General features: G+C 44.7%; 1 protein-coding gene across 1 annotated transcript; it reads left to right on the plus strand.

The window, feature by feature from the left end:
- The first annotated feature begins 5,804 nt into the window (after positions 1-5,804).
- LOC147421012 (D-xylose-proton symporter-like 3, chloroplastic) lies at positions 5,805-27,539 on the plus strand. The gene is made up of 13 exons (XM_086503903.1): positions 5,805-6,150; positions 6,774-6,852; positions 21,341-21,400; positions 21,507-21,573; positions 21,664-21,788; positions 22,560-22,661; positions 22,738-23,103; positions 23,184-23,231; positions 23,319-23,381; positions 25,889-25,969; positions 26,064-26,162; positions 26,254-26,391; positions 27,064-27,539. The coding sequence occupies exons 1-13, from the start codon at positions 6,050-6,052 to the stop codon at positions 27,196-27,198; spliced, it is 1,464 nt and encodes a 487-aa protein (XP_086360029.1). The 5' UTR covers positions 5,805-6,049; the 3' UTR covers positions 27,199-27,539.

The raw sequence follows: 27,539 nt of genomic DNA on the forward strand, positions 1-27,539 counted from the left end.
GCTGTCAGTTTGGCTTGGACTTGTCTCTTGAGCAGCAAATCGCTCCCCTCATCCTATCCATCAGGAGGAAGTTGTTACATTGGAGTTTCGCACGACTTTCTTTGGCAGGCAAAGTTGTAGTGGCCAACTAGGTGTTGTTGGCTAATATGTGGTACATCACTTCTTGTTGGATCTTTTTAAGTTCCTACATCAGCCAGGTAGAGAGACTGATCAGGAACTTCCTTTGGTTTTGGCGTGACACTCAGATAGCCCGGGTCAAAGTGGCTTGGCAGGTCATCATTCTTCCTTGTTCTCAGGGAGGGTTGGGGATCATAGACCTAGCACATCAGAGTAGAGCCCTTCTTGGGAAGTTTGTTGTCAGAGGATTACTTCCAAGGGAGGAGCCCTGGAAGGAGTTTTTGCTTCAGCGGCTTAGTGCTAGAGTACCTCAGGCTGGAGGCCCTTGTGACCTTCGACCAGATGGATTTTCACAAAGATGCGCAGAGTTGGCCTGAGTAGGAGACTGGAGGATCCTCCACCAGCAGGGTGATAGCGATGCAGGGGGGTCGACCTACACTCCAACCTGCTACAAAGTTTACTCTCAACAGGAGTGGTGCAGTGAGAGAGAGGAATGTTGGGAGCTCATCTGCGGCCTGGCACTCTGGTTCATCTGGCGGGCCCGCTGCTTCCGCATCTTTGAGGCTTTCCTTGTACCACTGGCAGAAACTGTTCAAAATCTTTGGCTAGAGCTCATCCGTACTCTTAGAGATAGTTTGAGAGACTCTAGGGCAGCTTTGACCGCATGCGAGAGCGTAGAGAGGCTTTCCTTTGAATTTGGCGCCCTGGGCCTTTCTTCACCATGGTCCAAGGTGTGCTAAGATGGCACTACCGCCCACCTGTGTGGATTTTTCCTCCGCCTATCTCTTGCTTCATTATATATATTATGTTTTTCATTGGGAGAGTCTCCCCCTTATGCTTGTTGTAGCCCTCTCTAGCAGAGGTAATTGTAGCTCCATGGGCAGTTTCAGTAACTAATAGAAGGATCTTTTTCTCGGAAAAAAAAATCTTCATTGGCAAGCTTGAAATCTAGCTAAAAATTTGCAATTTTAGTGGCAAAAATACACTAAACCTTGCTTATAGCAAACATTGGGAATCTCAAATAGCCCCAATATAGAAGAGCATGATAGACATAGAAAAGTTGAATGCCCAGTACATCCACGATCACTCTCTCACCACCCCAAGCACACTTACTGAAAATCTGCTACACATGGGGCACTGGTGTGTGTGTGTGTGTGTGTGTGTTATAGATAGAGAGAGAGAGAGAGAGAGAGAGAGAGAGAGAGAGAGAGAGAGAGAGAGAGAGAGAGAGAGAGAGAGATGAGCCCTAGAGGCATCCATGTGTCACTTAAAGGGTTACTTTACTTTTCCATTTGAAGGCCACAAAGAAACTCCAGTCCTCAAATTTAATACTATGATATCTATACTTCTTCTTTATTGAGCTTGAGAAATCCTCGAGCACTGAAGCCTTCCACGCCTCAAAAAGTGCTCTCTCTCTCTCTCTCTCTCTCTCTCTCTCTCTCACGCATGCGCGTGGGTGAAGCCGCCACTTTTTTAAGGAATGTAGAACCTCAGAGGCATCGACAATTGAGTCGATTGTCTCTGCTATTCCCATGCCACTACTGGTTAGGGAGCATGAGGTTCGTAAATTGGCTTGCGAGAGAATTTAGAACTACAACGCCACAAGTCTAGGGCTCCTGGTCCCAACTCGGTGGCCACGTGCATGCGTGGGTGCGTGCGTGTGTGTGTGTGTGTGTGTGTGTGTGTGTGTGTGAGAGAGAGAGAGAGAGAGAGAGAGAGAGAGAGAGAGCACTCACGTCCAGCCCCCATGGCAACCTTGTTAGTTACCTTTCAATGCTTCCCCTCTGCATGCGACGAGATTGGCCTAGCTTGCGATTATGCTTTTCGGTCTTTCATTTTTGAGCTCCCTACCACACAAGTGGTGTCATCGGTTGATGCTCTTCTTGCGCCTTGCTCAACTATGCAATGGATGTTAGGAGTGAGGAGGTCATTCCTACACACTCACAACATATTTTCCATTGGAATGCATAAGCTCAAGGTTTTGAAATATAGGAATATTGTGGGAACTATTTAGTTCGCAAAGAAAAATGAAACCAGTTATGTTACCTTTCCAAGAAAATAGACACTTGCTTAGAAGTGGAAGCAAGATAGGCAAGTGTCTACGTGTTACCATGATAGAAAGATTAGACCCTGTTGGTATAGAAATCCCTAAAAGAAAAAACTCATGTAATGAAGAGCGAGTTTAGACTCTGTTGGGTTGGGATCAGAGGTGTTTTTTGAAGAACTTGGAATTGTTTACAAACTAAGGACTATGAGCTCAATATTTAAGTGAAAAAACCAAGTTTGGTGCCTAAACATAGGTACTATCTCAACAAAGGGGAAGATAACTCAAAGATGATAGTAAGCTCGTGTATGTATAAAAGAGAATTGATTAAAAGGGATAGGGGATTAGGTAAGGTAGGGAGCTAACCAAAAAGATACCTCATATGGCACTATGTCAATATGTGAAAGAATAAGAAGGATGTCGCTATCGTTCATGACCATATGTAAGGGGTCTATGTGAGATATGGTGACATATTCAAGCCAATAGTGAGGCAGATGCATTTTGATGCTGGCATAAGAGGGAAAACATATGGCAAAGTAGATTTGCAGTAGTTTAATTTATAATCAAAATGGACTAAATTGTAGCAAAGTGTGGATGTGCATGTCCATATAGCCATAAAGATTGAATATAATTTGTGTTTGTTGCTTATCAAAGCTACTATATTAAGATCAAGATGCAGTACATAGTGTGGGGAAGGTTTAAAATTTTCTTGGCATTGCAATAACATGCGTGAGTCAGATAAGCTCGTGGGAATCTGGGATTTGAATGTTTCACGAAGGATCATAGGTTGTGACTTATTGCATGCCTAAAAAAGAATAGAACGCTAAACTCTACCATTGAAATATAAATCATATAAAACAATATGTCATTTAAAAATAAATAAAAATAAAATTGGAATGGATTAAAGGAGAAGGAGCTATTCATAGATATTGACAATATAGTAAGAGCATGCAACCCTCTAAAAGTACCCTTTTCTCTTGCACATCTTCTTTCTTTACTATTAAACGACATAGTTGACAAGTTCCATAAAGGTTCTTACAAAAATACGAAGACATGTTTTTTTTTGCATTACCAATTGCATTGAACTTATTGCAACCGTGTAAAGTGAGAGCATATGGAAGTAACATGCATTAACCCCTTGGCATTGACATGATACGCACCATCAAAAGCTTACTTGGATACTAAAACATGGCCCCTTTAATATCACAAATGTGCTGACCGCCCATGCCAAACAAGGTGCTCACATTGAAGCAATCACTGCAACACTTTTGGGGTGTGTGTGTGTGTGTGTGTGTGAGAGAGAGAGAGAGAGAGAGAGAATAGCAAATAACAGATTATGAGAGTTTAAATCTCTATGAGAGAAAGAATAGCAAATAACAAATTATGAATGTTAGTTTAAATCTCTTTGAGAGAGAGAATATAAATAATAGAGTTTAAATCTCTATGAGAGAAAGAATAGCAAATAACGAATTATGAATGCTAGTTTAAATCTCTTTGAGAGAGAGAATAAAAACTATTATTTCTATTCTCTCTCTCTCTCTCTCTCTCACACACACACACACACACACACACACACACACACGAAATATGGTCAACATACTAAACACTCCTTGGATAGCCCAACCTCATTGTACACACTACATAAGCAACATTACATAGAGCAAGCCACACCTTTTAAGGTGGTGGTCACGCGAGGCACAATTATCACTAATCGATAATTGTGTCTATTATGCTTTATTTCGAGAAATTCAATTATTATTGAGCCTACTCCATGGTCGTGCAAAAAACTGAACCTGCACTGTTGCCACCTGGCAGTTGAACTCCAACCACGAGCTTGTAGTTGGCCTTGGATGTGCCTCACGACAAAACGTTTGCTCTGCATGTGCTACAACTGCCATGGCCGTGTAACCGTGTGTGTGTGTGTGTGTGTGTGTGTGTTTAGACAACATTGTCAACATGTACAAGCTTAAAAAAAGAAGAAAAAGGTATAGACTATAGGCCTTTGCAACGATGCTGATTTTGACATACTTACAAGAGCCTTGGCATAGTAGAACTGAGCTGCTTCACTGAGGAGGCTCAGTTATCCGCCCGACTTACTTTTAACTAAGCCTCATGTGACCACGCCCTAAAGTCGCCTTTCTATAGTTGTTGCTAATCCATGATGTTAGGGACACCTACGCCATGGGATCTTACCTTTGCTTTTACAACCACAAAACCTTTGAAAAACCCATAGTTTTGCGATTCTTCTTTTAAAATTTTATGATCACAGCAACGCGCGGGTCACATAATAGTTTATATGGAAGAACTAGAGTTTCATTATTCATCCAAAAAAGCAATAAGGATTCTATGTTATGAATTAAGAGAGCTTGGGAAGCATGTTTGATTAAATGGACTATGATAGACTCACTTTTTTTTTTTTTTTTTTTGTTTATAAAGTCAACAAGGAAAGCTTTAGGAGTGCAAAGAGTATTTATTGCAAATTCTCCTTTCACTTGGAGAAACTTTGTGTCTCCTTACATAGTCCTAGCAAAGCAAGTGTCTACAAGCAAATGTTATTGCCAATATGCAACATTAATTGCAAATGTTATTGCCACTATGCAACATTAATTGCACTAAGCCATTGCCACAACTTATAATTGAGTTAAGATGATGATCAATGAACTTTGTTGCTAAGGGGTGAAGAGAATGTTCTTGGATTGATCCATGTTTCTTTTTGAAATGCAATGTGGAAAACCTTCACAATAGTATAGAAATAAAAATCAAACGAGAGCATACAACTGCATTAGATTACCGTGCAATCAATAGCAGTATTAGTCAATTCCATTGTATTCTTGTTTGTCAACTTTAAACTCATTAGTCCTCATAATTGATTTCATGTTGTTAATTTATGGCTAATCTTTGGATGAGGGTTTAGTGTGATATGGTGTACTTAGTTTTGCTTCTTGGCGCAATAAAGATGCTCGCTTTCGAAAAGGCCTTTGTAATTGCACTCTTGATGCCATCAGGAGACAACCATGCACACTCACTCTCATACCAAGTACAAGACTACCCACCATGCTATTTTTTACACAAATCATGGTGGCAATCATCCTACCCAAATGTGATTAATTTTGTCTCTCTTGCAAACGACATAGGGGCTCTATCTGAATGTCTTTCCAACGGCCCCAATAATGCCAAACCCTTTTTCACTACATTTGTGACAGCGAGGACACTTTCAAATTCTGATGCTAGGCAAACATGGTTTTGCGACAAGTGATTCCAAGGCTTTTGTAGTGATGCCAAGCGTACAACTCTATGGCTGGATACACACCAAGTACATACCTACCCATCACTTTTGGCGACGGGCGGGCATGCATTACACACTAGTAGCAATATATTTTTCAAAAGCAAATGACTTCACAACAACAACCTCCATCGTATTGGTTCAACGTCTTTTTCCAGGTGAACTGGCGGAAGCTCAACCTCCGCCAGAGCTTGGGCAGGGGTAGCTGCTGTCCCCGATCTTGTCCTCCACTCTTTTTGTGCTGACGTATCTAAAAACGCCCTCCGGGGAGCCCAATCTTGGGCACGCAATCTGTAACCAGCTTATGTAGTATGTAGGTCGCGTCTTCCATCTTAGACGTGGCCTTGCCTACAACCAGCACGTGCAGCCTATTGAAACCGGGTGGCATTTCTCGTGGGCACAAGCGCAGGACGTTCACAAACGCACGTCCGTTTGCGCTGCCTCCGTACTCCCTGCATCTCCTCTCAAACTGGCTTGCCGTTCCAAAAACTTCAGCTCTTCTCACTATCACACACGCACAGGGCTGTCCTGACACTCACACTCACTCACTCAAAGTGAGAATTCCCTACTTGGGGAGTGCCTGCTCATAGCAGAGAAAGGCAGAGATGACTTCTGAACGGGATGTTTACACGCAGCTCATAGAGAATCAGGAATCGCAAGAGAGGCTTACTTCGCGTTCCTACAAATGGAGCTCCACCATTCTGCCGTATGTATTTTCTTCAGCTCTTCGTTGTTTTCTATGGTCTGTTTTAATGACGGCCATGCGCACTATCAGACACGCCCATATTTCCGATACATGCGCACGGTAGCACACATGCATGACCCCCCCCCCCCACCCCGCCCAAAAAAAAACACTCACACACACAAATGACATTGCCATCTGCTTAAGGTGAGATATTGTGTCATCCTCAAGATGGTCTCCAATGAATGGTCTCTTGGATGATGGCCACCATGGCTACTCCTGAGAGCTAGAGGCTCCGCCGAGCTGATGTGTAATGTTCAGATGACAATGGATGGTGGATCATGATGCATCTAATTGCAAGCAATTCACTGCAATCACACACACACACAGACACACACACACACTCACACACGTCACACATAGTGCCGTACAAATCATTTCCACTAGAAAAGACAGCATGCATGGATGTGTTTTACTATATGGTTGTCATATTTGATGCAAATGCACTCTCTTGGACATGCACATATGTGTCATGCATTCTCACCTTCAAGTTGCTTATGCACCCACACCCACACATTGCATGTGTGCTTGTGTTTGCACACTATGTTATGAAGGTGCGCTCAATGCAGCTTCTCTGTTTCTATCAGTTTCCTCTTTCCTGCACTTGGAGGATCCCTTTATGGCTATGACATAGGTGCAACCTCAGGTGCCAGCATATCTCTTGAGGTATGGTATCGGTTTTATTTCATACAGAAGCTTTGTTTGGTTAGTTCATATGCTCGCATCTCTCTCTCTCTCTCTCTCTCTACATATATATATATATATATATATATATATATATATATGTAGAGAGAGAGAGAGAGAGAGAGAGAGAGAGAGAGAGAGAGAGAGAGAGAGAGAGAGAGAGAGAGAGACGAAATGATATATTAACGCCTTCAAAAGGCCAAAATGACGTATGAGACCAAGAGTTTATAATGTTGGTGAATCTAATACAATGTGTGAAAGCTGGAAAATCTAATTAAAATGGGGGGGCAATAGAGGGAGGGAGGGAAGTAGCCTATGTCATGGAAGAGAGGGATACATATAAGGGCCTCTTTGGCAATAGAAATAGGCATCATATACATCACTATCCAAAGGCATCTCTCATTGGACGATGGCGGATATTATTAATGTCTTCCATAGTGAGCACTCTGGTGGGATAGCTCTCAGGTTGTGCTAAAATGGTGTGGATCCTTTGTCTTAGTCTCTGTCGATGTCGAGAGGCCCCCTCATCTGACGGTGGCGGGACCGCCCCAACTCTATCGCTCGATCGAGCGATGTATCTCTGGTGCCGCTATACTCTGGGGCCTATTGATCTGACTCCTCAATTTGGGGCTGAAAGAAATCTATAATCTGCCGGTGTAGACGTATCTTCCTCTCTGAGCCCCTTCTCAAGAGATCTTCTCTACGTCTACTTAGCTCCAATAAGTATAGTTCGAGGCATCTTTTATCTTGGTATCTCATGACCCTAGAAAGCGGTCTAAAACCCTCTCTGAATAGCCAGTGGAGGTTGCCTGAAATCTCATAATATTTTGGGCAATGACATGTGTAATATACCTTAGTCTCAGGCTATGTCCATAGCCTGGCACAACTAAAAGTTCCTGGTTTTAGCTGGTGCTCCTCTAAATCAGCTTGTTTTTGCAAGAGCCACCGTGCAACTAAGAGTGCTTATTCATGATTCAATACTCAAAGAACTTGACAAAATATTAATCACAACACTTTAGAATGAGGGTTGAAAATGCCCTCCTCCCCTCCCCCCTACGCGACAGAAATATATTTCTGCTCAATCCAAGTACCTTAGGATTGAGCTCAGTTACAATCAACTTGAGAGTGAGTTGTAGAGCATGCAAGGTGCACATGTGCACATGCGTTGAAATAAACAACACAAAAGACGATTCCAACATATTTATAAAGAGAAAAATCAATTGGTTCTTGGGATAGCACAATACTCTTATCTTTTTGTTTGCATTCATGGTGAGAGAAAGAGCTTGAAGTTTTAAGAGTAGAGCTGAATTTTTTGATTTGCAGGTTTGTAGCCCTGAAAATAGCAAGCTAGAGAGAGAGGGAGAGAGAGAAGTGTCTAGTTGGAGAGAATTTGAGGATAGATGTAGAGGGAGATGATGGCGGTATTGTAGAGGCTTCTTGGGCTAATGGTAGAGTGAAAGTTTAGCAAGTAGATGATTCTGAAATGAGGGTGAAAGGGGCTGAATTTTTAGGTGGAGTTGCTTTTATGAACAAAAAGGGTAAGCTAGGTAGCATGGAGACAAGTGTCCAACCACATGTCAAAAATGTTGTTCATGTGTGACAAGTGTCCTAGCTTTTGAAGCTTTAAGTGTCATTTCAACGGTCAAAAAGAGTAGGCAAGTGTCCCAGCTTTTGGAAGCTTTGCAACAAGTGTCATTCCACTTGTCCTTCTAGAATTTTTCTCCTAGAATCTTCTAGAAGCTTTTAGAACCTTCTTCTTTGGAAAACTACTAACAAAAATAAATAACGATATGGGTATCAAATGAAAGCTCTTCTTGTATAGATCACGATTCTAGCTTTAAAACATAAATCCAAGATGCTTGTGAAAACATAGAGGCATTCAAAGCAGTTAGCCCATGTATGCACAATGAGCAATCTTTCATGATCATGCCATCTTATTGATTGTAATTGTCGTTTTTGGCAGATCTAGCCCACATTCCAAGACATTAATTCTTTCTGTGTGCAAGTATGACCTTGGGGTGCCCGTTTTGGCTAGCTAGATGGGAGTGTGCATTACTTATGGTTTAACCCATTGCATGGTTCACCATATCTTGTGACCACTCATCAATGGCCTACTCAAATGCACTATTCTAGATATGCTTAAAAGAGGAAAACAATTTTAAAATGTAAAAACAAAGAGCATTATTAGAAAAAGGATACAAGATCTTTGTCTATCGAGTTGTGACAGCGTATCGGCTCTTGATCAGTTGTCCTCAACTAAAAACTTATTCGTATTGTTTAAGAATTTCAGGGTAAGTTTGCATGAATTTTTCATCCACTCCAGACACATCGCCTCGGTTGTGGGTAAATCTTTGAACTTCAGTAGAAATTTCCGTGTCTCAAGACCATTTTTTGTAGCTCGATCCCTACCTATAAAAGAGGATTTGTTCGGGTTCAATAATTTGCTCTGTGTCTTCATCTTTTGGGGGATCCTTTGTAATGGGCTCCTCTGGTATTGGTCCCATGTAAGGTTTCCATAAGCTTACATGAAATGCATTATGTATCTTCCAATGACTTGGAAGTTCTAGCTTGTAGCATACTTCATTGATTTTCTTGATGACCTTGAGAGGTCCAAAGTATCTTTTTGACATTTTTGGAAAAGACTTTGTTGGCCCTGAACTTTGCTTTAACCTATTCTTATCAAACTTTAGTAAGACATATTGTCCTTTGAAAACCAAATACTTTCGTTGCTTACCTGCTTGCTTCTCTTGTCGTTTTTGGGCGGCTTTGATAGTGACTCCGACTTGATATATAGTGTCTTCAAATCTGAAACAAAATCATCAGTGGCAAATTTTTTGTCTTTGGTATGGATAATTGGTGGAGGTAATTACTCTTTCCTGCATTATTTTGTTTGGAGTCTTTCCTAAAGAGGAGTATCTGGTGTTGCTGCACTCTAATAGAGAGTAGATACTTTTCCCACTGCGGCTTCTGCTCGCTAACATAAGCTTTTAACATATCAAGTAGAGTGAGATTCATGACTTCAATTTGCCCGTTTGTGGCTGAAAAGATGAGAACTTTAAGATTATTCCCAAATTCTCAAATAAAGCACACCAGAAATTATTTGTAAACTTGGAGTAGAGGGGCACGCCTTCCTCGACATGCTCAAGATGCTCAACCATATGTGACTCTTGCCAAGCTTGATACCAATTAATGACATTACCTGATAGGTACATGACAATAGTCAAAACTTTACTGTTACTTGTTTTCTTGACAGTCGCAAAGTAAGCATTAAATTGATGCAACCAAGAATGAATTAAAGAAGCATCCATCTTACCATCATACTTACTAAATGTCAACTTCTCAGTGATTGGGTTGTTGGAATCTGCGTCTCTACCTATACTACTTGATGACTTGCCCACCTCCTTGAGTGGCTCGGACTTCGAGGAGAGTTCTTGTAGGACCAACTCCTTCATGCGTTGGTCTCTCTGCGCCGCTGGCTCTAACTCCATAGCCGCGCGCTTCTCTTCGGCCGCTATGCGTTGAGCTTCGTGTGCTTGCACACATTCAAGCTCCATAGTTGCCCTTCGTTCTTCGAAGGCAGCGTGTTGCATCTCTTGTTCTAGTATCATCTCCATCATCGACTTGACCGAGGCCTCCATAGGATTGGGTGCAATCCATGGCGTAGATGGGGATGGGGAAGGATCGGGGAACAATCCTCCTGGGGTAGAAACTTCTTCTTCTCCAACTCCACTCTGATCACCTTCATGCAAAGTATCGGTTGATGACCATGCATTGAGTTCTTGGGTACTTGAGGTTCTTGAGGTCTTGAGGTTCTTGAGTTCTTGGCTTGCAATCTGCGTTTAAGAAGGCTTCTCTCTTACCCAAGCTCTACTCTTTCGTGCGGGTGCACCCCTTGGCGGCCTTGCGCTCACACCAAGGTTGCTTTTTCCCACCTCATGTCGATTGGCCTGCCGCTGAGCACAAGGTCCGCTCTCAATGAGTGGAAAAGAGGAACGAGGGGAGGATGGACAAGCCCTTCTTTCTTGGGTTACTTGCCACTCTTCAAAAACACAGATTAGGGACTGACACACCCAAGTGGTCTTGGGTTACGTGCGATCACAAGAAGCATTTTTTTTTCTTGTGGTTCTGTAGCGCGGATAGTGTGTTGTGCTCTCTACAGTGGGTGCTCCTCGATGCGATGTGTGTGAAAATCTCACTCAACACAAACTGAAAACAAAGGAACAATAGATAACAACTGACCACACAGAGACACAACAGCAGACCAAAGCATAGGACTCGACTATCTCAAAGAACCGATACAGACTCTGGCGTGGCAGCACACTCAGCTCCAGCCCAGAACTCACAGGTACAATGGGGGTGTCGAGGCTCAGATGTGCAGGGATGGTGAAGACGTGCTGTGTGTAGACTCGCTACTCTAGACGACGATACTGGACCATATATGAAGAAGATGATCTCTATGACCCAACAACTACTACTCATGTCCCACCATATAGAGCCACCAACGGCTCATAAATGTCAGCCATCTAAGTCTATCTCCAGACTGAGTAGTGGTGGTGACTTGGCCACGATGTCCACTAGAACCACCGTCGTATCTCTGCCACGTGTCGCTGCCCAACCCAGAGAGTCCGTTCAGTGTGAACCAGACCAGACCAACTGTACTAACTGTGTGTCCTGTGAAAGTGACACTGTAGCTTGCTACAGGTTTCCCGCCACAAGACCGCTCACCCTCTCGGTGAGAGGAAATACTGAAAAAACTGTGAAAGAAAACCACTAGGTACCGCATCTGTACGTCTTTCTTGAAGCAGGTGCTAGGCCCAACCATGACCCTACATGGCTCAAAAGTGGAGTTAAAAACATTGCATTGCTTGCAAACGCCTTAAGCCTTTGAATAGGCAGGAACCCAGTATGATTGCATAGTCCAAGAATCCCAATTGGCAAAACAGAATGAGGATCCACATCAAAGAGATATGCTCGGGCCATATAGGTAGGAACCCAGTATGATTTCATAGTCCAAGAATCCCAATTGGCAAAACAGAATGAGGCTCCACAGCAAAGAGATATGCTGGGGCAGGGGGTGGGTAAGGGGGCCAAGGGGAGACTAGGTAGGGGTGAGCTAGGGGGGGGCGAGGGGGAGGGGTGTGGGTAGGGGGAAGGGGTGACGGCTGGTGAGGGGGGCGAGGGTGGGTAGGGGGGCTAGATAGGGGCGAGGGCAGGGAGGGGGTGGGTAGGGGTGAGAGCAAAGGGAGGGGGTGGGTAGGGGTGAGTAGGGGGTGGGTAGGGGCGAGTGTGTGTGAGGGGGTGGGTAGGGGCGAGTTGGGAGGGGTGGGAGAGGGGCGAGTTGGGAGAGGGTTGGGGCGATTTGGGGGTTGGGTAAGGGCGAGGAGGGAGCAAACCATTATGAGCATTGTGCGGGTTGAGGACAAAGCGAACTATTATGAGCAAGACAACTATCAGGAGCAAAGAATTCATCAAGCAGGACGGGCTCTGTGAAGGGAGTTCGCTAGACACAAAGGATAGATTTGTTCTGGTTGGAGAAGCAGACACCAATGGGGCTGATGTTTGAGGGGGTGTGAACTCTTGCAGAGGAGATTTCTTCCCGCTTCTATGATTTTTCATAGGCTCACCAAATTCAAAGTCTTCCACCAAGGGCGCATCAGGAGTAGCTTGTATGACCTTCAACCTTTGAGCTGGCTCAGGTGGCTCATTAGGTTTAGTTACTGTGGAAACATTGGAAGAGGAGGTACCCTTAAGCAAAGAGTGAATAGATACTGCATAACAAGGCATAGATTTGGTAGCATCCAACCACTCTAACCGATCCTCGTCTGAGCCGTTAGGTGGAGTAGTCTTTTTCAATGCAAGGCTGGTTGCTAGGGACAAAGAACTATGTTGCACGATGGGATCCATGCCTCCTAGGCGAATGGGTTGCATCGGGGAGCTAGGACTATGTATCCACATGGCATCATTTCCCCAATCATGAAGTGCTTTAGTGTGTCGCAGCCATGGTCTACTGATGAGCAAGGGAAATCCGCCCTCCACCTGTGGAAGACGAATCACAATAAAATCCAAACTAAAAGTGAAATCTTGTACCTGCAGAGGCACCTTTTCCACTATGTCCACAGGGTATACTGTCCTTTGGTCGGCCAATGTTACTGTGAAAGGGGCAGGTTGAGTAGACTGCAGGCCTAAAACCATCATAGTGAACTCAAGCATCAAGGGGCAGGTTGAGTAGACTGCAGGCCTAAAACCATCATTGTGAACTCAAGCATCATATTGATGTCAGATCCACCATCCACAATTACTCTTGAAAATTGTTGCCCCAAGATGGACACTCTCAGGCGAGGGCTTCTATAATCAGTGAGGGGAGTAGCAGGATTGGATATCATATAGGACTCTGATGGTCGCACTGGGAGGTGCTCGCCACTAGGACTTGCTCCGGGGTTAAGTGACTGAATAACAGCAAGGGTGTCACTTCTAAAACTCGCATCTAGTCGCAACATGTCATAGAGAGACACTTGTTGGAAGGTGTTCTTCAAGACGGTTTCTACTGTAAGCTTTTCCTGTTCTACCAGTGGTTTCTTGGGTACCTTGATCTTCTGTAGATAGGAAACTGCTTCCAAGAAAGCTTCATCAATATCGGAGAGCAAAGATTTGGATTCTTTCATGGCACTGGGAGATGGCTTGTTAATAGGTGAAGGCAGGGTATCCACTGGTGTGAGAATGTGTGGGGGAGTTGAACGTGTTGGAATACTAAGACCAAGAGCGGCTCTCTGGGCTCGGGTGAGGACGCCCGCTGGCTCCTCTACCAACTGCAACTTCTCTTGAGTGGTAACCACATGGGCGGAAGGGGGTGGTTGAGGAGTGGTGCTAACTGTTATCAAATTGAGCTTGGGAAAGGTAAACTCATTTTGGCTTTGACTTGGGTTCGCTGCCGTGGATGCACGAAGTCTAGGGCAATCTTTACTAAAGTGATCCTTCATTTCAGGGCAATGACGGCAAGGAGGGGACTTTTCGGGTAGAGGGCATTTGCTTTGGTAATGACCATATTCCCCGCATCTGTAGCACAAAATGGGCCGCTTCAATGGACGAGTCGAAGGACGAGGTGTTCCTTGCTCCTGCTGCATGGAGTTGGAGGTGGAGGCATAGAAGCTGTGAGGTGGGGAGGCAGCATGGGTGTGATAAAAGCTCTGAGAGGGAAAAGTGCTCTGCATACCCTTGCATAGGAGGGACTGACAATAAAGGTGGCATGTGGTGTGGATGGCCACAGGGAGAAACTATGTTGGATGCAGGTGCTGGCCCTTTTGAATAGTAGGACCAAGACTTTGCTGTATTTGTCGCAATCCCTTGAGGTAGTAGCAATCCTTGTCCTCATGCCCAAACTTTTCGCAGAAGTGGCAATAAGCCCAAAGGGGACAATCATGTGGAGGGTGTCCTGGAGAGCGACACGAGCTGCACCATACCATAGCTTTAGTCTCCTCTGAGACTGAAGCTCTTCTAACTCTCTCTTGATTTGATCCAAAGCCTCGTGATGTGGGGGCTTCTCGTGTCTAAGAGAGATTGATTTCTCCTCTTGAAGAGCGCGTTGTAGTTTTAGGGCTTCTAGTTCCCTGCGTAAAGAAGTTAACGAATTCGAAGGACTTTCCGAAAACACTGAGGTGGTCTCTACCTGAGGGGAGTTGGTGAATAGCTTCCTAGCTCCCTCTATCCTAGTAGCAGCCGCGACAAACTCCTCTAGAGTTGCGTCAGGTCAGAGACTCTCAGATTTTCTGTTGGGAAGTTTTGGAAAGAGCCTTCTCCACTCACTTTTTAACCATAAATTCCCCTGGTTGCTGAGGAAGCTTGGCAGCCAGAGACTTGGTTTTTGTCTTGAGTTCTGCAAAAGACTCCTCTAGTTGGAGCACCATGTTGGCCAACTCGTCCAATACCTTTTCCTGGTAGTCGCCTGGCTTGAATGCTGCACAGAACTGCTGTCATAAAGTGGTCCAAGTCGCAAAGTGGTTCTCTGCAAACTGATTGTACCACTTGTCTGCTAAACCATCCAAGGTAGATGGGAAGAGTACTAAGCATGCATCTCCTCGGTTGAGGCCACGACCTCTGTAGAGAGAAACAAACCTCCAGGCATGGTCGTCAGCATCCTTTGAGGAGAGGCCCTTGAAAGCCGGAAACTTAATATTCACCTTAGCTAGAACGCTTGTGAGCTCCTCCATGGCTGTTTGTGCAAGAGCTTGTTGCAGTAGAGCTTGCTGTATCACAGGGATAAGAAGTTTATTGATTTGGGTGACTGGGGAGGTGTAGAACTTGTTGAGGGAATGGAGGTAGCTGTAGGGGAAGGTAGGGATAGTGGAGCTGGTAGACTTCTACTTGGCACGAAGGGTTTAGGTTTCCTGTGGTAGTACTTCTAAGGACTGAGTAGTGGGCTTTGTCGCTCTTTTGACCGCCTTGTATGTGTCATGCAGTAACCAAAAGCCCACACAAGCCTTGGGCACGAAGACCTTGTACTTGTTGTTCCTTGCTGAAAACTGGTCCAATCGCCACTAGACCAAGGCGAGTGACTGGACCACTTGGCTGGACCGGGGATGAGGAGGGACTAGACCAGGACAAGGAAGGACTAGACTAGGACGAGGAAGGACTAGACCAGGGACGAGGAAGGCCTAAACCAGGACGAGAGAGGACCAGACCAGCCGACTGCACAGTGTAAGGCAAAGTAGGCGAAGCTAGGTCAAAACCAGCTAGCTCCTCAATTTGTACCTCAACAGAGAGTGAGACTTCAATTGAGATCCCATCGTGGTCGTACCTGTAGCGTGGATAGTGTGTCGTGCTCTCTACAGTGGGTGCTCCTCAGTGCAATGTGCGTGACAATCTCACTCAACAAAGACTGAAAACAAAGGAACAATAGATAACAACTGATCACACAAAGACACAACAGCAGACCAGAACATAGGACTTGACTATCTCAAAGAACCGATACAGACTCTAGCATCGCAACACACTCAGATCCAGCCCAGAACTCCCAGGTACAATGGGGGTGTCGAGGCTCAGATGTGCAGGGATGGTGAAGACGTGTTGTGTGTGTAGACTCGCTACTCTAGTGACACTGGACCATATATGAAGAAGATGATCTCTATGACCTAACAACTACTACTCATGTCCCACCATAAAGAGCCACCAACGGCTCATAAATGTCAGCCATCTAAGTCTATCTCCAGACTGAGTGGTGGTGGTGACCTGGCCATGATGTCCACTAGAACCACCGTCATATCCCTGCCACGTGTCACTGCCTAGCCTAGAGAGTCCGTCCAGTGTGAACCAGACCAGACCAACTGTACTAATTGTGTGTCCGGTGAGTGAAAGTGACATTGTAGTCTGCTACAGGTTCTTCGTGCTTCTTTCCTTGAGTGATGATACCGAACACTTCCAAAGAGCTGAGCTCTGATACCAATGTAATGTGCAGCGGAAGTGAATAATGGTGTATGGCTCAGGATGAGTGAACAGTAAGTGCTCAAGGTTCCTTTTACTGACGGGAAGGGAGAGCCTTCCTTGACTTAATGAGAGAATTGTGCAATGATCAAAACACAAGAGTGGAATACTAACTGTGAGTGAGTGTGCAAGGAGTGCTAGAGAGAGAGAGAGAGAGAGAGAGAGAGAGAAAGATATATTAACGTCTCGAAAGAGCCAAAATGGCCCATGAGACAAGAAACTATACATCTGGTAATACATCTCTCGTCTACTAAAACAGAAAAAAAGATCTACTCAACATCATAGTGATGTTTGAGTCTACAAAGCTAAAACTAAGCTAAAACTGAGAATATGTACAAATACATGACTGATCCCATCCAAATCTGACCATCAACTTCTATCTCCCTGTCCTCTATCCCAGATGGGTAGATCCAGTATAGAGAGGCCGCTGAAAGGTGGCACTCGTCTCCGATGTCGAGCGATGATGCCTCTGATTTGGTGCAAATGGCGGGGTCTGGGTCGAGGCCCGGGTGGTCGAGGACGGTGAGTACGACCCTGTGCACTGGCCTGATCAAGACGGACTCCTCTAGGCCTCGATGGACGTGGTCCTGGGGGTGTGGTTGTATCCATAGACGGAGTCTGTGTCCCAAGGTCCTCTCCCTCTCTACTGAAGAAGTCACGCATAGTGCGCTGTCGATCTGTTGGTGGAGAACTGTCTTGTAATAGTTTGTCCCTGTGCCTCCTCAGCTCTAGTAAAAAGAGTCCGAGGCATCTCTGGTCCTCATAATCCATCACCCGACGTAATGGTCCAAAGCCCTCTCTGAAAAGGCATTGGTATCTCCCCCCTGATCTCGTAATAGACTGTGCAGCGGCAAATGTAATGCTCCTCAGATTCCACCTCTTGGTGGCATAGCTGACATGTCCTATCTGTCCGGGCCATCTGCATGTATCTGCCTGTCTCGATGCGTAGTTGATGGGAGGAGGTACGAATTTGTCCAATGGCATTGCGCAACCCATGTGAGAGATGTACATCCATGTATGCTGGCCGAATCACAAAACCCTCCAACGAAACATGCAAGAAGTGGTCCCTGTAATGGGCCATTTTCGTGCCTAATGGCTCTTGAGGTCGCTGCCAGGTCCTTTCTGTCTCCAGCTGCACAATATCTGATCTGATCACCCGGTTGCGCTCAGTGCGCATAAGCTGGAGGTGCGGGCAGTCCAAGCTATACTGGAAGGGTGGAAGTGCATCCATCTATAGTCCATGTCTCCCAAACCATGTCTGCAACTTTGCATACCAACAATCATGAATCCCATCTTCTGCTAATTGTCTGGAGGAATCTAGTGCCAATCTCGAATCTCTCTCCGGGGGGAGCTCCCATATGCGATGTAGGCCTGTCACACTCTGAAATATGGCCTCTGTCACTATGGAGGATGCTGCCATCTCAGCTCTGACAATAGCATGTGGTATTGATGCCTTGCACCGGATCATATGTGCAATCATCGTAACTAGTGGTCTCTCCATACGCCTCCACTCCTCTGTACTGAGGCTAGGCCCCCACACCATGGATCCATACAACAATGCCGGGGTGACCAACGAATCGAACAACCAAAGCTTCGTGCGCGGCTCCTAAAACTGTACATGAGCAGACTGCCTCTCAAGCCTCTCCAAAGCTGCGAAGCCCCTGTCCAACCTAGCATCTGCTGCTTGCTTCAATGAGAAGCGCGGGCCTGTAAAAGTCACTCCTAGGTATACATAAGACCGTACCTGCTCCACCATCTCCCCTCTAAATGTGAACTGATGCTCTGCTCGAGTGACCCATGCCTGTGTGGTGTTGAACACCATAACCTTGGTTTTCCCAAGGTTCACTGTCAAGTCCCTATCTGCACAAAATCTCTGGAGAGCATCCAACTGTCTCTGTAGCCCCTCTGGAGAGTCCGAAATCAATACCACATCGTCTGCATACAAAAGAAGTGGTATCATCACCCCTGCCAGGTTGGATCCTGCATCACCATATGTATCCACATACTCTGAGAGCTCATCGATGTAAATCCCAAAGAGAGTGGGAGACAGTGGGCATCCTTGTTTCACCCCAATGGTACTTTCAATAGCATCTGAAAGTCCACCTGGGGCCCTCACCCTCCCAATCACCGACTCATACAATGCATAAATCCCCCATCAGATAGCCTCTGGAACTCCTATATCCTGTAGCCTCTGCATCAAACGAAATCTCGGGACAGAATCAAATGCCTTGCGGAAGTCCACAAAGCAACAATATAGTCTCCTCCTGTCTCCCTTTGCCCGCCGCTCCTCTATCAATGCCCGAAGAGTCAGTATGTGATCCATAGTGGAGAACCCTCGCCGAGAACCAGCCTGTCCTCTAGCTCTGTGGCCATGTCTCTCTGCCCAGACACTGAGCTCTCTCTCTATGATAGACCCATAAATCTTGGCCAGATAATGCCCAATCATAATGGTCCTATAGTTGCCCTGTACCATCGGATCCCCACTTTTGAAAAGTGGGACTATGGTATTGGCCGTCCAACTAACTGGAAAGCCCTCACAAACCGCCCTGTTAAACATGTGTGCCAAAAGGGGGGCCAGTTCCCTACATGCATAGATGACGTGCTCACCCACTAGCCCATGCTGTAATCTGCTGATGGCCTCTGCTACCATATGTACAGTAAAGAAGTCGCTCATGTGCGGTCTAATGTCCCCTGGCTGTGGAATGGGGGGCTATCCTGGGATATCATATAGTGCCTCTGCGTACGCTCTCCATGCCTCTGGGGTTGTAATGGGGGTACCCGGCTGTCTCTCCTGAAACATCCTCCATGCTCTCTTGCTGTCCTGACTCAAGAACAACTGGTATATCTCATCCTCCAGGCATATCAGGTAGGCCCTCTCCTTCCGCCGAATAAGACGGCGGAAGATCGTCTGTGCATGCTTATGGCTACATGCCCCACAAGCCTCCTCTCTCTGAAGCCTCTTCCAGGTCTCTCGGCACTCATCATCATACCAACTGTTGCACGGAGCAGTGCAACGCGGAGGGGCTGCTGATGCCACTGTACATGGGAAGGCCAATCCCGCTGATGCGAAAGAAGAGATGAGATGTGATGGGGTCCCAAACCCCCCTCCAAGGGTCCTCCCTCTCTCTATTGCTAGAGAGGTATTTGCTTTAGATTGCACAAAGTTTGGTACAATAATTCTAAATGCTGTGGTACTTGATGATGACTATGTTGACAACGACGATGGTGTCTGCGACGACGACGACGATGGTGTCGTCGTCAAGTCTGGGAGAGAGAGAGAAGAGATGACACCAGATGGGGTCCCAAACACCCCTCCAAGGGCCCCCCTCTCTATTGCTAGAGAGGTATTTGCTTTAGATTGCACAAAGTCTGGTACAATGATTCTAAATGGTGTGGTACTTGATGATGACTATGTCGACGACGACGATGGTGTCTGCGATGATGACGACGATGGTGTCGTTGTCAAGTCCGGGATCTACGACAATGGCGACAAAGGTGTTGTTGTCAAGATAGGGATCTGCGATGACGACAACGATGTCAACGACAATGATGGTGTCGACGACCGACAACAACGGTGTCAAGGCTGAAAACTGAAAACGCTAGATAGTCTGCTGGGGATCTGCTACTATGGCGTACTGCGGCTTGGATGCAATTGCTTCGCCGGGCTAGGACTGAAAATGCAAAACGCTGGCTGATTTGGTTGAAATCTGGAAACGCTAAGCTGATCTGCTGAAATCTGGAAATGCTAGGCTGATCTGTCTCTTGATGGGGAAACTGGCGAGGATTTGTAACCGGGTCGGAGCGGGTTCTTGCGAGGCTAATGGCTGAAAACTGAAACACTGATGAAGGCTGAAAATGCTGAGGATGGATGTCCAAAAACGGTGGCTGATCTTGTGAGAAAATGTTGGGGCAAGCTGTCTGGTTGCACTTTGCACTTGTGTATTGAGCTTGTCTTCTGTCTTCTGCTTCTATTGAGTGCCCAATGGGTTTCATTTATAGGAATTATATGTTGGGTAGGGCAAGCTTCCCAACACAGTTACGTAAGGAATTCCAAAAGTCAGTTCTAATAAAATGACTTATAAGAGGTGTTTCACACACGAGGTCGGAACTGGAACCATGCGGTGGAAAATGCTCATGCTAGGTACTGGCTACTGATGCGAATGATCCTGGGTTGTGCAATCAGAGGGTATGCAGCTACTCTAAGTGCGTGGACATGCACTGCCTGCGCATAGGACCACAAAGGTGCCAGGAACACTTCCTAGGCTTCCTAAATCCTAGAGGTAGGAACAGCTTGTCCACTTACACATAGGGTTAGATGTGCACGTGACATCAGTCAGGTGCCCCACTCGGTACATCTTTGTTTATTGACGATCACACATACAATTGGCGGGGAGTCACTCTGCAATCTTGCAACCTTGCACATGTTTGCAAGAGTGACCTCCTAGGCACGCTTGTAGGCCCGAAAAGCAACTGATAAAAAAAACTGATGCCCCAAAATCATGGCACCCAAAATGTCATCGCTTTTAGTGGCTAAGGCCGGAAAGACCATGTCTACGATATCCATCTACATTGGAAGCTACTCAATGTACATGATTCTATGGCAGCTCAGTAAAACCTTTGGAAAATGTATGAGTTACATTCTGCGCTTGGATCCAGTCATTTGTGTGGTCAAGTGTGTCACAGAGATTACTGAAGCACAGTACTAAGGTACTTATGTCTTTTCATCAATCGCCAGCTGACTTTATTGATCTTCATGAGCCTTTTTTCCTGGAATTTATCAGTGAAAAAGACCTTGCATTTGAATTATAGAGTGGGCCCCACACTAAAAGGATAATTTTTGTGCTAATGACAACGTATATGGTTGTTACTGTTAATTTTCTCTCACTTTTCTTGTTTGATATTGATGCTGTAAGAAATGAGGGTGGCAAGTTGGTGTACATTAGTAAATTCCGTGGTGTTCATCCAGTAATGATTCTTCACGTTCTGATTCTTGCAGTCTGCCTCTTTGAGTGGAACAGATTGGTACGATCTATCCTCTGTACAAACTGGGCTCGTGGTAATGCATTCTGCTAACATTGTGTTGATAATTTATGAGAGGCAATTTGCACTTTACTGGCTGTTAAAACATCTTTAGCTCTCAAGTACTGCTTGTGCTTGTATAGGAAAGTGGCTCGCTTTATGGTGCCCTTATCGGCTCCATTCTGGCTTTTACTGTTGCTGATTTTCTAGGTCATTTTCAAAACTTGCATTGCTGGTGTTTTATTATTGAAAGAATGAATTTTAGAATGCTTAAGGAGGTCTTTTTGTTCGTGTTTATAGGTCGCCGACGAGAATTGATAGCAGCTGCAGCTTGCTACGTACTTGGAGGTTTAATAGAAGCTGTAGCTCCCAACTTTGCTGTTTTGGTCGTGGGAAGATTGGTTTATGGTTTTGGTATTGGAATGGTGAGCGTAAGAGTAGGCTTTTGATTCAGCATTGTAATCATCTGATCTGTTTGAAGCTCATGCATTAGAAGCAGAAGTTTAGGTCCTCCTCAATTTCATTAACCTATATGTGGAGACTAAAAAATTTTGGTCTGAAATTCCAGCATGTTCTGGCGGTAGTTAGAAACGAAATGGAGGTCTTTACGTTTACCTTGGCTACTCTCATTTGTCCATCATTTAACTAGCATAGTAACTATCCTCATAGCAAGCAACTGCCCTTTTCTTAACTTGACTATGTTGCTGCCACTTAGCAAAGTCGTAATTTCAGCATACAGTGTAAAGATCTAGCAATTAAGATGAGATCATTGTATTTTTTCACATACACACGTCAGAAATGTGTCCTCATCTATCTGCTGTGGGGCTCAAGGTATCAATGCTTGAGAGTTTTAGGTATTCAAATTGAATTAATTGGGCTTCTTGATGAAGCGTGCGCAAATATACCGAATCTGTGATGTACAAGGTTGCTAGCAGGTTTGTCCATTACGCAATGCTGAGCCAGCTTGCATTTTAATCCAGCTATAGTATATATCCATCTTATTTTGATGCATGCTTATATTCCTAGCTTATCGTTTTCTTGCTAATATAGATCTTGATCTGGTTTCTATCCATTCTAGCAAGTGAAGGAGAACAAGTTACTGTTTTGTTATGCTAGGTGCTTTGAATACCAGTTATTTTGTTTTTTCCGGAAGAAAACCATATTTGCATGCTCCATCTCCAGTTTCTTATCTCCAGGCTATGCATGGGGCCCCTATGTACATTGCTGAAACATGCCCTGTGGAAATTCGTGGCACACTAATATCGATGAAAGAGGCCTTCATAGTACTAGGGATGCTGGTAAGCCTTCAATCTGTATTCTGAGAGGAATTTCATGTTACAAGCTAGTCATTCTACTGGTTCCTCACCTGCGCAGCTGGGTTATCTTGTCGGCTATCTAGCAATTGGTACAGTGGGCGGATGGAGAATTATGTATGGTGTTGCTGCCCCGATAGCTCTAATAATGGCAGTAGGCATGTGGTGGCTACCTCCATCACCACGCTGGCTATTACTTTGTGCTTGCAAGGGCAAAGGAGCTATGGATGTGGCAGAAGAAGCAGCAGCTGCATCCATCCGCAGGTTGCGGGGCAAAGATATTGATGAACATGTCGTTTCGTATGAACTGCAAGAGACAGTGCAGTCTTTGCAACTAGTGCGTGAGGAAGCAAGCTTGTCTGAAATCTTCAAAGGTGCTAGTTTGAAAGCATTGGTGATAGGTTGTGGGCTTGTCTTGTTTCAGCAGGTATTATACTGGGGATATCTATTCTAGAAAATAGGCTTTCTTCACATTTCTGGATATTTAACTTTTCCTGTGTTCTACAGATCACAGGGCAACCGAGTGTTCTGTACTATGCTGGTGCCATATTTCAGGTACCAATGTACCAGAAAAAATAGTTCTGCCATTCTCTTCTATTACATAAATTTTGAATGTAGTTGTCTTCTCTTTGTTTGGAGCAGAGTGCAGGATTTTCAGCTGCATCTGATGCGACAAGAGTTTCTGTGATCTTAGGAGGTTTCAAGGTAGAAAAGATCCTTTAACTAAGTTCTAATGTGTGCCAAAATAAGCTGAGTGCTGAAATAAGTGTCATTTGTATCCCAGTTAGTAGCTAATGGTGTGCATGTCTATCACGGTTTGTTTGGTGTGTATGTTCATGACAGAGCTGAATTGGGCAATGGTAAGCACTCCCCAGCTCACCTCTCAGGGAGGGGTATAAACCTTGTGACATTGATGGGGCCTACATAGAGGCCTTCAGGATCTTCAACAGCTGGTACATCAAGTTAAGCTAGTACTCCATCACCTGTAGACTCTGCTAATCAAGTCCCTTGTGCCGAGCAGCTTCTCAAGTCTACTTATATCAGCATGTATCCCTTTATGATTTGCTTGGATTGGGTTCAGGTTTAGAAGTGATACAATAGCCAATATCCAATCCTGGTATCCAGACACCTGTCTTAGTGGCGGGCATCTACCCTTCCAACCCACAACAAACCATGTGGTCAGCTACCTTGGTGGTTGCAGGCTCTCCACTGCTCATTGGCCAACCTTGACTAACGCATTGCATGGTTGGGGAAACGATTGTGTGTGGATCACAACTCCTGGTCACCCAATGCGGTCCATCAAACTATAAGCAGGGGTTGATCCAAACATCCAACATAGCTCCCTCCTTGTCCAGTCCAATCTAGAGCACCCCTCAGGACTAAGTGACACGGGCATGGGAGGGTGGGATCTACGGTGGGGGGATTGTGGGCCGTAGATCAATCTAGGCTACCCGAGATTACTTTTGTAATCTAGGGTACCCTAGATTACTTTTGGTTGTCGCCGCCTTGCATACGTGTTTTATGTAAATTAGGGCTCCCATGCTTCAGAAACGTGTGCAAGGCGAAGTGGTTAGGCATGTGCCTCTCATGGGGGAGGTCACGGGTTCAAACCCTTGTGTCATGTCATGTGTGCAGGATGGATCTGGCGAGGGACCAACATGGGTGGTCTTGCATCCAGTAATCATGCCAAGAGATCAAGGTGATATGAGCATTGATGATTCAGAAATGCAGAGTTAAGCTTTGTTATTCTAGCTTATTGTCCGTGGCCTTATCTTGGCGATGAGCTTTGGAAACTTTCACTGCATCATGCATGGGCTAGATTTGGAGGTAAATACTTGGCACAGGACCTGAGCATGCTTTTACTGCTTCATCTTCATCATCGATTGTCCTCTCCGTCTTGAATAGGCTTCACCATTTACGCTCTATCCGTATCTGGTTTGAGTGCAACGGGGCTCATTTGCTGACAGCCTCATTCAGCTCAGTAGATAAAGCATCAGCCCTGACTGAGCTCTCCTGCTCAAGATTAGGAATCAGGAAAGAGGTCGCACGTTGATTGGGCTGTTTGGGATAGTGGGTCTGCCTCATCCCTCCAGTGTTGGTCCAAGTCCAGACACCTTTAAGCTGACTTATCTATCTCAAATCTGGTCTGAAGGATGATACGAAGGTTGTTGATGTGCCTGTTCATGTTACCCTGGAGCCTTTAACCTTGAGAACAAAGGGTTATTTAGGGAAATCAACTACTGATAATTGGAGCCTTTAACCTTGAGAACAAACTTTTGAGGGTTATTTAGGAAAATAAACTACTGATAGTTAAGGTGAAATGTGGCCACATATTCTTCTCCAAGGTAGGGTACAAACTCTAAGGTTAGTGTGATTTTGTACTTACTTTTCTGTGATCTTGTGCTGACTCTGCATGTATCTGTCAGGGTATATGACTATATACAAACTCTAAGGTTAGTGTGATTTGTACTTATTTTTCTGTGATCTTGTGCTGACTCTGCATGTATCTGTCAGGGTATGACTTGAAGGAACATATATTGTGACCTATGTGCAAAGTGCTTATTGCCTCACGCTTCTCTTCTTACATTCCTTGCTCATGCCCAGTGAATTGTAACGCATCATTGAAGCAAAGCCCCAATTCCCACACAAGTTGTCTCCAATGCCTGACCCCTCCCCAACGCCTATCATGGTGTCTTGAGCTATGCTTTTCTCCCAATGGCTCTCATGGTGGGTGTTTCTTTTTCCTCCAAATGTGTACAAACGTGATTATCATAGTCAACGTGGGGTACGTGGTGCTTATGTGGTCTCATATGGGAAATGCATGGTGCTGACATGGGCCTTGCTTGCTTTAACATATAAAAATGATTGCCCCATATGGAATTCATGGGCATGTAACCTGTAACTCATGGTTTCGTGAATGGTTTGCTTTATCTTTTACCACTTTATTGCTTCTGGTAGTATTTCACATAGCTCACTCTACTACGAGGATGTTAGAGAAAATCAATGGCTTCTTGTAGGAACTCGAGGCATAGATGAAGAAACTCCACAAATGTATGTCCATGAATGATCACAAATTATAGAGTAGAACTTGTCTTTAGAAATTATGCATTGGTGTTGCAGGACTCGCCATTGGCTGAATGTAGTACAATCATTTTACTTAACGTAATGAGCTGAACCTGCAGATATCTGGTCTTCTAATCATCCATTTGCAGGTATTGATGACACTAATTGCAGTTTGGAAAGTAGACAAACTTGGTCGAAGGCCACTACTTATTGGGGGTGTGAGCTTGCTTGTAAGAAATACCCAGCTTTTTGAATTTGTATCTCCTGTTGTAGGATAGCTGTGCAGGAAAAATTCCATTTATTTATTTGCCTTGGGCATTGTAGGTACTTTCTCTCTTCCTCCTTGCTCTGTATTATGCATTCATTTCAGGTGCTTCAGCTTTGGCTGTCATTGCCCTCCTCCTTTACGTTGGGTCTTATCAGGTAAACTTGTAGAATTCTTCAGTAGATGTTTGGAGACCTTTTTTGCATGGAAAATTTCAAACACTCATTAGGACTCTTGTTATTTTTCTAGGTTTCTTTTGGACCTATTGTCTGGCTTATGATATCTGAAATTTTCCCTCTTCGAACACGAGGCCGCGCTTTGAGTATCACAGTGTTACTTAACTTTGCAGCCAACGCGTTGGTCACTTTCTCCTTCTCTCCATTAGAGGTATGGTCAAGCCATTTATGTAATATTGATTTCACTGGTAATAGCCTCGTGTTGCTGAAAATATGAGCAGGAATTTTGTTCATTGACGCGCGCGCACACACACAGACGTGTATACACTTATGTGTGTGTGTGTGATATATCTATGTGTGTGTGTGTATGTGATATATCTATGTGTAATGTGTGTGTATGTGATATATCTATGTGTATATGTGTGTGTGTGTGTGTGTGTGTGTGTGTGTGTGTGTGTGTGTGATCCGCACATGGGTTGTGCACAATCCTCCCTAATACCTATAACTAATCAGGGCTAGAACCACCACTTTTGCGCACTCGTTTGCTGGTCTGCAGATTGCAATTTGCAAATGCAAGTTAATAATATCAAGCTATTACCATCGAACTGCATCTTAGGTCATGCAAGAGCATAATCAAGAACCATTCCCAAGATGTTAACTATACAAATTCCTCTAGAAGTGGATATATTCTAAGAAGAAACAAGTGGTCTTGATGCCTTTGACCCTTACCATAGATTATTCCTAAAAAGATATAGGAACCTGTTGCTTACAATAGCAAGCTGTTTTATACAGCATTTTGACACTTGAATCTTTGATAAGTTCTCAGGGAATTAATGGAAGTTGTGATCACCAACAGTAGCTAACCAAAGTTTGCTTTATTCAGGCTGCTATCGGAACTGCAGCGACATTTTTGCTGTTTGGAATTATTGGTGTGATATCACTGATATTTGTAATCTTCAAGGTTCCCGAGACCAAGGGCTTGAGCTTGGAAGAAATAGAGGCAAAATTTACTGAATAGGAGTTTTTGAAGATGAGAGAGCAAAGGTGAATGCAATCGGATGTAAAGCAGAAGAAGTGCTTGCCTTATATATAGCATTGTCAGAGTGAGCTCCCAACCAGGAGACTTCATTCATTGTACAACTTGGGGACATGCTATAAGGAAAAGGCGAGTGATTCAGAGCAAATTCTTAGCTCTCTCTCTCTCTCTCTCTCTCTCTCTCTCTATTAGTTATCACGCAGGTGTAGTAGATTGGTCATCCCAATTCCCTTTGGAGTATCAGGTCTTCAGTTTGAGACTCGACCGGATAGATCTTTGAGGTCTCTTGGGATTGTTCTTGTGAGATTTTCTCATCATCATCA

This window comes from Adiantum capillus-veneris, chromosome 28, assembly GCF_014529385.1.
Source record: "Adiantum capillus-veneris isolate H3 chromosome 28, ASM1452938v2, whole genome shotgun sequence".
Classification (NCBI taxonomy): domain Eukaryota; kingdom Viridiplantae; phylum Streptophyta; class Polypodiopsida; order Polypodiales; family Pteridaceae; genus Adiantum; species Adiantum capillus-veneris.